Source organism: Marmota marmota, unplaced genomic scaffold (genome assembly GCF_001458135.2).
Source record: "Marmota marmota marmota unplaced genomic scaffold, marMar, whole genome shotgun sequence".
In the NCBI taxonomy this organism is placed as follows: Eukaryota; Metazoa; Chordata; class Mammalia; order Rodentia; family Sciuridae; genus Marmota; species Marmota marmota.
This window is the reverse complement of record NW_026000037.1, coordinates 30,226,395-30,236,135: the sequence shown is the minus strand read 5'-3', so window position 1 is coordinate 30,236,135 and position 9,741 is coordinate 30,226,395. Positions and strand designations below refer to the sequence as shown.

The 9,741-nt window shown below is 30.8% G+C and overlaps 1 protein-coding gene across 1 annotated transcript in view; it reads left to right on the top strand.

The window, feature by feature from the left end:
• Positions 1 to 9,741, top strand: part of Lrp1b (LDL receptor related protein 1B) — a 1,807,788-nt gene that overhangs the window by 1,324,998 nt on the left and 473,049 nt on the right. Inside the window, exons 36-37 of the mRNA XM_015479144.2 lie at positions 6,486 to 6,620; positions 7,175 to 7,304. Coding sequence (XP_015334630.1) covers positions 6,486 to 6,620; positions 7,175 to 7,304 — 265 coding nt within the window. The remainder of the gene's footprint in view (positions 1 to 6,485; positions 6,621 to 7,174; positions 7,305 to 9,741) is intronic.

Sequence of the window (9,741 nt, the reverse complement as noted above, 5' to 3'; positions counted from 1 at the left end):
TTTTTTTTTTTTTTTTTTGTGTGTGTGTGTGGTATTGTACTTGGGATCAAATACAGGGCCTCCTGTGTGCAAGGCAAGTGCTCAACCATTGAGTTACTTCCCCAGCCCTAACATATACTTCTGTGACTGAGCATAGTTACCTATTTTTAAAATACAAGATGGAATATAATGGATCAAAAAGAATGGAAACAATGAAATTGGATATTTAAACTAAACAAAGTTGTAAATTTTAGTCCCTACTCTCTAGACATGTTCTTCAATAATTTTTCAACTTGAGTTTCTTAAAGAAGCTCCAAGCTCTGAGAAAATATTACCAGGATCAATAATTAAAGATTCTTGTTTTCTGCAAAAATTTGTACAATTTCCTTAGTTACTATACTTGGGAAAAAATAAGTCTCCAAGATGTCAATCAGATTTTGAAATCATATGACTCCATTCCTCAAATGTTTTAGGAAGTATAGTAAAAGATTATGTTTTTAATACCAGATCTAATGACCAAACTCAGATTCTCCCAAAGGAGTTTGTTTATGTCATGGGTTATTGTGTTTGTTTTTAAGGAAAAAAGGCCTATATAGTAAGAGTTCTTTAATATATGCTGGGGTAATATGTTATATTTGTAGCCTCACAACTGTGGGAATTACACACACACACACACACACACACACATACACTTGTTTGTGTGTTTACTATTCAATTGTTTTGCTAAAACTAGGTGCTAGATCCACAATAGAAATTTAGATTTCGTGCAGATAAAGCTGGTTATAAATTATTGATGAGATAATAGAACTTCCTTTTAGCATCAGTTACAGAATTAATAAAGAATTATTTTACAGACACTCTCCATCCATCTTACTCTCTCATATCCCTAATATTCCCTGATGCATTGTGTTAACAGATTTATGAACCTGTGCCAATGTTAAAAATGGAGAAATATAATTCATTCATTTCTCCCTTTCTCCTTCCCTCTTTCCTCTTTTTTTTATAGATATATTATAATATTTGTAAATGGCTCACCAAAAAATCCGGTGTCTTGGAATATTTACCTCTCGATTCTTTTCAATTTCCTCTGGTGAAGAAGAAAAGAAAAATCTGGTCATTGTAGAAGAAGCTGAAATAATCAGCTTCCCTTTAATGTTTAATAATAATACACTCTAAAGTCATTGCATAGTGGCAGCCAGTTATTTATCCCTTGTCTGGCAAGAAAATAGCATCAGCCAAGTAGACAGTTATGTTGAGCAAGTTCCTAGAAAAGAAAATATTCAGAATCTCTTGCCTGTTCATTGTACTTATAGGTCCCCATGGTTGAATTAGTCAAATATGAAGGGAATAGTAGAAGTCAACAATAGCTAAAGAAAATTCAAAATGCGATTTTTAATTAGGTGAGAATTGAGATAATTAATTAATTAATTAAAATAAGCTCTACTTACTAACAGGTGTCTGTCCTATGACTCAGCAGTTCCACCTGTGGACATATAGTTGACAGAAATGACAGTGTATGTTCATTCTAAAACATAGATCAAAATGTTCACAGACATATTCATAATGGCCAGAAATTGAGCATCACGTGAGTTCAAAATGGGGAAATAATCTGTGGTGTTTCACAACATGGAAAAGCAATATAAAAGAAAATTAAAGGATGAGTCTGATACTCATGCTGGTAAATGACAGAGGTCAAGCCAAGGAGTATGTAGTGTATTTAACTACTCTGTTAGTAGTAGTCAGAATAGTGAATTCACATTAGTGAAGAGAAATGCTGCTGACTCAGGACAAAGCAGATGATGTACCTCTTGATCAAGATGTATTCTTAAGACTTATGCATATAAATATATATAAATATAAATTATTAAGACGTAATGAAATGAAAAACTGTTTAGCTCAGAGATTATTCTTCAGTGATATGTCAAGTGCATTGTTCATCTAATTCAGCACAATTACTACTGACTTGAATAAAGATACAGAAAACCTTGTTATCGAATTTGTAGATATCACTAAAAGGATTCATTGGATAACATATAATTTTTTAAAAATGTTAACAGGCAGGATCCATGATCAAATTTAACGAATTGACATTTAATAGAATAAATGTAAAGTTCTGAAGTTTAATAAGAGATATAGCTTAATAGCCACTAAAGCATATTCTGAGTAAAATTATATGCTTTATTTTTTTTTCTCCAGACAACAGAGCTATTTAAAAATGAGCAAAATTATGGGAAAAAAGATCATTATAACAATTATATTTTAGACTATAGTTTGGGATACTATATTTCATTTATTACAAGTGAAAAAAAATTTTAACCCCTAGACAATCAGACTTGGAAGAGACTAAAGGTATTCTAAATTTTATCTTCTGTTAGAATGTACATATATTATTCAAATATATGTTTATGCAATACATATGTACATATATGTATATTGCAAATACATACATATACATACATATATTCATATATATGTATATATCATGTATATATATAATATAAATACGTGTGTGTGTGTATGTGTGTGTGCGCGCACGTGCATGAGTACATTTGTTTACATGAAAATAAGCTTGGAGGGACAAAGAATTTTGTGAATTTTTCATGATTAGTGGCAGAATAATAATAACCCAACCCTAGGCTTCTTGCTCTCTATTTTACCATTCTCCTTGTGTGCTGATTATTTCATTAATAGGAAAAAATAGCACACATATACTTTATTTTTTATTTTATGTATTTTCACGTGTATGTGCTGTTTATAGAAACAAAATAAAACAAAAATGTAAATTCAGATCAGGAAATATAACTTTAAATTTTCTAGGCCACAAAAGCCCATGGAAAAATGGAATAGAGTATATTCTCCAACAGGTAGTCAGTAATACATATTTTTTAATTAATTATAAAAAAATAGATCCTAAGGGTGAAGAAAGGTCTTTAAGAGACTTGAATATTCTGGTTAGCCTTTCAGCTTTAAACACTTGAGTAATTTGTTTTTTCTTAACTCAGTAACTTTCTCATTGTCAAAGTTTTTTTCTTTATTTCATAGACAAATATCACCATGACAATATTTGACTCTACCTTTAATTTTGACTTTAATTACTTTAATTACACAATCTCTTTAAATATTACCAATATCTCTATATGTTAGTCCTTGAAAATGACTCCAAAGAATCTATTTTTATACTTTTATCTATGAGGAGGTAATTATAATTGTTATTACATTAAATTACAAGTTCTTTTTCATTCTGTAGTTATATTTTATCAAGTTACCATATGTCTTCAGATAGTTTATTTTTAATTCTACCCAAGAACTTAAATTCTATGTCTGTTATGTTCACTACCATATTCTTATGCTAAGAACTATTGTAGACATATGCTAAGTATTCTAAAAGAATCTGTTAAATAAAGTTAAAAATGTTCATACATTGAAATAAATTTCAAGATGGTAATTGTAGTTTTTATTCACTTTTTATCTTTTGTATAATTTTATCATTTTAGTTTTTTGTAAACTTTTATCATCTTTTAACTTGATTTTCATCCTAATTGAAAGTTTTTTACCTAATTCATGTTTATTTCCAAAATTCATAGATATTAAAGATATATTCTCATATCTTAGCATACATTGCATTTAGAGTGTGTGTGTAGGTGCAAAGTAAATATGTGAAAAAAAAATTGATAAGGATGGGCTAAAAATAAGTGATTTAGTCCTTCCATTGTCTTTATTCTTCTTAATGCATCATCATATGGTTGATTTGCTCATGAATTTTGCAAATACTAATGTAAAAGATACCAGTAAATCTGTTGTTTCTCAGTGCTATGAGAAATTTAGGTACAAACTCAGCATTACAAAATTTTTGCTATGTATATAACACATAGGCAGAAGTTGACCCAATTGTAGTACCTACCTATAAAACACTCCGGTTCTAAGAAGAGGAAAAAAAAAATCAGTTCAATGATAATAAAGGTACATATGTGCAAGAGATGGTGGTAGAAAAGATGCTTCATGATTATAATGAACAGAATTTTTCAAGATTAATAAGTTTTAAAAAATATATAAATGTAATATGTATATAATTTATAAAATTGGGGTCCTTTTTATTATTCTTGTGAAGGCTGTTTTTATTCTCTTAAAACCTGCCCATATGTATCTGCCCAAATTGCATGCTTCGCATCTTACACTGTTGTAAACTGTCATTTTTTTTCATGTGCATACTGTGTGTTCCTTAACAAGTTTATAAGATTTCTCATGACAAGACATGGGTCTTCCTACCTCCAAACCAGTTTTTATACAGCATATCACATGTACGCACTAACTTACAAAATGTTTGCTGTGATGTTACTATGAACCAGGTACTAGGAATAAAGTACTAAATAAAGTCCCAACTATCAAAGGAATACATTCCTGTGAGGCAAGGAAATTTATAATTACCTAATGTGTTTCATAGTGATATGTGCTATAGAGAAAAATAAAATTTGCTAAGGGAATAATTTTTCTAGGATAGTCATGTAAATTTTCTGTAAGATGGGTATATTTGAGCCAAGATACAGCCGTGTAGATATCTAGGAAAAGAACATTCCGGAGAGAAAGAAAAAAATGTAAGCAAAATACAGGGTGAGGAGGATTTGTTTTGCCTAAGGACCAGGATATCAGGTAGAAGAGGTCCAGAGGATGTGGGAAGATCATGGGAGGAGCTCTAACTTTACCTTGGATTAGACAGGGAAATTATTAAATTTGGAATGGAGGAGTAAAAAATATCTTGCTAACTTTTAAAATGTGTAATCATAGCTCCTAAGTGGAGAAAATATTCATGGGAAAGGAAATACAGGAGCAAAAACACACACTAGGCAGGTGAGGTAGGAGGCTTTTGCAAGACTTTGGACCAGAGTTAATAGTGGTTTGGATTTTGATAATAGAACTAGAGGAGGTGAGAGGTAGCTAGATGATGATTACATTTTGAAAGAAAAATAAAAGGGACCAAAAATTCCTGAAAATGAATGAAATATGAAAGTATTTAGTGATGAATTGGATATGGAATATGAGAAAAAAAATGATCAGAAAATCCTGAGGTTTTTAGCTCAAGAAACAAAGAATGGAGTTGCTATCCATTATATCACTAATACAAAGGCAGTTACCATGGAAAAATACTCCAAGAGAATCATGTTCCAGATAGAAAATCCAGAATTTGTCTTTTATATGTTCTATTTTCTACACACAAGTAGAGAAACAAAATAGGAAGTAGGATATATGGGTTTAATATTTTGGGAAATTTTTATTCAATATACAATGCTTACTATTTATGAAAAATGATGCTTATTTTTGTTGATTGTCTATTTCAATAATGAAATCACCTTTTTTGATACTTTCGGCAAAAAGGAAATATCAAAAAATCTTTGCTTTTTGGGTACATTTTGGGGGGCCTGATATTTCTGCTGAGATTCAAAGGATTTTCTATCTGACTTAACCATTGTTGAAAAAGGAGGTATTTGAAATCTTTCAGCAAACAAATTGAGGAATTCATATGATATTTCATTTGAAACTGAATTCCAAAACTTATTGATGAATTGCTTTATTATACTAATTGCATTTTCTTTATTTCCATAGTCTGTCATTGTGCCAGAGAGAAATTATATTGGTCTTAAAGGATTTGTTCTTCAAATGGTCATGTAGGTCACAACAAGAAAACTTACTTAGTTGGTGGCAAATTTATTATTTAATGATTCATCCCCAGTGTCTTTCTGGTGACTAAATTTAAAATCATTGGTCTATAATTACTATCCTTTATGCATATGCATGCACATGTAATATATTTCATTTACAGTCTTTAGACACATTTTTCATTCAAATATACAAAAGCACTGTTATTTAAAGACTCTTGATAGCATAGAGCAATTCTTCAAATATCCTTAAGCCCATTGGTACAATGAGAGTTTGAAATATGAGGTGTTTGTAGTTGACATTTGGGAAGTTACTTAGTACCTCAGAAGGAATAATTGAATGATAAGGCTTTATACATTTTGAGTGACATTATGCTTAAAATACCCTTGATAACAGTTTAAATTCCTTTTTCTTCTGTTGTCTCTCCTTTGAGACATTGTTGATTTTACCATGTCAGTAATGTTCTTTTTTATATTTAGCGGATTCAGACACAGATATGATTGTGAAGAGAAAAATTATGGTCCAAAATAACATGGTTTGATATCACACTTGCAAATTCATGGGGGATAAGGACTTACTGTTTTAAAATGAAAGGAAAGCAAATGATACAGAATGTGATAGATCATTTCCCCAAATATTTCAGACAGTACTTGAAAAGATCTTTTGGCTAAAATATAGCTTCTTTCATATTATTTTCATACCTTTCTTCCTATATAATTTTGTATCCTGAAGAATACTCTTCTAGCATACCCAGGATGATAACCGTAAAGATACTAATGCTATAGGGTCCTAATGCATATATTGCTACACATTTTATAGTGTGTGGGTGTATGTTTTCTCTGTCTTATTCATAGGAAATGATACCATCTACTGGACAGACATGGGCTTTAATAAAATCAGCCGAGCTAAAAGAGATCAGACTTGGAAAGAAGATATCATTACCAATGGCTTGGGAAGAGTGGAAGGAATAGCTGTTGACTGGATTGCTGGTATAATCTAAGACTTTTTTTCTTTTAGTTTCATACTGGTTTTGTTAGAGTCTCAATCTGCTTCATAAAAACTGTGTTTCTGACTCCTAACAGTTTCTTTTACGCTTCTAGCCATGGGGGTAAATAGTCTCTTTTGCTCTTGGTTCCACTCCTTCTAATGCTATTGAGCCTTTGACTAAGCGTTTTTCATGTTGAAGGAGATTATATAGTGTGAACTTTAACCAAATCTCCTGAGAGCTCTGTAAAGCAGGTAAATGAAAATGTTAGTTCCTTTTTGCCTGAAGTCAGTATGAAGTTTAAATAGATTCCTTTGATGGGTGGGGAAATTTTCACCATTTAAAACATATAAATAGATCATTATATGGTTTAGTTAGAGACATATGAAATTAGGATTGGGAGTTTTAACAGCTTTCTTTTTAGAAAGTAATGATTAAAGAGTAGAAACTTAATGTCTTAATAGTTATGTGAATGTTCAGAAATTTAATTTTAGCCATACTAATAAATAATTTCCTATCTCACACTGTATTATGAACTATATTATGTATTTCTCACAGGTAACATCTATTGGACAGATCATGGTTTTAACTTAATTGAAGTTGCAAGACTCAATGGCTCTTTCCGTTATGTAATTATTTCCCAAGGCCTGGATCAACCAAGATCTATAGCTGTGCACCCAGAGAAAGGGTAATTTTAAAATTTATATTTATCTTCTAAATCTTAAGCGGGCTTTCTTGTTTTCTTAGGAAAAACAAAACAGAAAATTATATTAATATTTAGTTTTAACTATTTATAATATCTGAAACAAACTGAAAATATCTTAAGGAGAAAATGAAATTTATTTTTAGTTTGCTTATGCATATTTTAGTACATATTTGATAAAGTCATTTACTATGTGATTATTTTATATGTGTTAATCCAAATAAGAAAAACAACATATTTCTAGGTTCTCAATTTAGAGTTCTGACCTAGAACTGTTTTTATAATTAGATATTCAATTATTTATTGAATGAGTGAAATAATAATTTAACAAACAACCTACTGAAGTTCCAATATCTGTTTATGTGCCTATGATTATCCAACTAACATTTTCATCCAAGCTTTTTTTGTTTCATTTATTATTTCTTTCCTTTTTTTTTTTGTTTTTACTTATTTTATTTTGAGTTGTAGATAAGTATATCTACCTGTCCATTTGCAAAATTCATGGAACCCAAAGTTTACATAGACATACACACGTATAAAATTGAAGTGCATTCAATCTACCACCACATTTCACTGTTGTTTTTTTTTTTTTTTAATTACCTTCTAAATAATTCTACTTTCAATCTACTACCCTATATCTTTACTGCTTCCACCCTGTTTGAATCTGTTGTTACCTTAAGTATGTGCAATAAGTTCCCATTTGGTCTCCAAACCTAAATGAAGGCTAGAGTAATTTTTTTTAAACATGTAAATCTTATCTAAGTCCTTTCAATGTATTCCCATTGCCTTTAAAGTCCAAAAGCTCTATTTGATCCTAACCAGCTCCTGTGCAAAATTTTCATCTCAAACACTTGCTATTGCATTTTTTACATTCTCAATTCATCAGTGTTGGACTTTGGTTAAATTTTCAAATATTTTTTTTTTTTTTTTTTTTTTTTAAAGAGAGAGTGGAGAGAGAGAGAGAGAGAGAGAGAGAATTTTTTTAATATTTATTTTTTAGCTTTTCGGCGGACACAACATCCTTGTTTGTATGTGGTGCTGAGGATCGAACCCGGGCCGCACGCATGCCAGACGAGCGCGCTACCGCTTGAGCCACATCCTCAGCCCCTCAAATATTTCTTAATGTCCTTCATTTCTAGGCTTTGTACATCCTCTTCCGTTTACTCACAGTGATCTTCCTATTACTAATTTGCTAATCACTTTTACAATTCTGTTGCATTGAAAATAGATTGTTCTATGATCCCACAGCACCTACAACTTTTATGTATGCATGCTCTGTGCACTAATATTTGCTTATTTATTTATATTTATTTGCCTGGTAGCTGTACATTCCACTATGCTGGGAAATGTTCCTATTATTCCTTATACTTAAATTCTAGGAGAAAAGCCATGTGCGTTTGATATATTTCTGGATCCTCAGGGCTTAGTATAGTGACTATTAAAGAATAAGAAGCTTATGATAACTGCTTTCCTCTTAAATAACAATGTAAGGTTTTCTCCATTTTAAAACCCCATATTACTCCCCACAATGTGTTTCTTGCATCCTTAGTATGGCATCACTTAAGGTTTTTTCTTTCCTTTTTGGTACTGAGGATTTAACACAGGGTTACTTCACCACTGACTTCCATCTCTAGTTCTTTTTATTTTGGATTTGAGAAAGGGTCCCACCAAGTTGCCAGGGGTCTGGCAAAGTTGCTGAGGCTGGCCTTGAACTTTGATCCTCCTGCCTCAGCCCCCTCAATCATTGGGATTACAGGTGTGCACTTTACTAGGCCACTTAAGAATTTTTTTGTTTGTTTTTGTTTTTGTCAACATGGGACATTTTTATGTAAATGTGTCTCCTATATCTTTTGGAATGAAAGTAAAGTAATACTATGGTTGTTAAAAAAATAAATAAATAAAAAAGGTGCATCAGATAAATAAGCATGAAGAACACTGAGTTAGAATAAAATCATTTATATAAAATATTAAATCATCTTTCATGAAACTATGCAACCTATATTATATGTGGTGTGTACTTTTTCTAATATTTATCACTTATTTGAATTTCCTGGTAAATGCTGCACAATTAATGTTAATATTATAGGGAGAAAAACAAAGAAGATTATTGTAGAAGAATGTCATCAAATTTGCCATATTTTATGCTAAAACTAAGATTATAATATAAAAATTTAAAAGACATTAATTAGGAATGCTGTAGGATGTAAGCAATAACTTAGCTAGAGCAAATAGAGCTCTTCTTCATGAATAAATGAAGTCTGAAATTACATGGTTGATACTAGTATTTCACTTCATGGACTATCTTTTTATGCTTCTTCATTACTGTCTTTACTAGCCTGTGTTTTTTTGTTTGTTTGTTTGTTTGTTTGTTTTTGTTTGTTGTTATCACACCCTTGTTACAGCATTTAGAGGTACTGTCAAG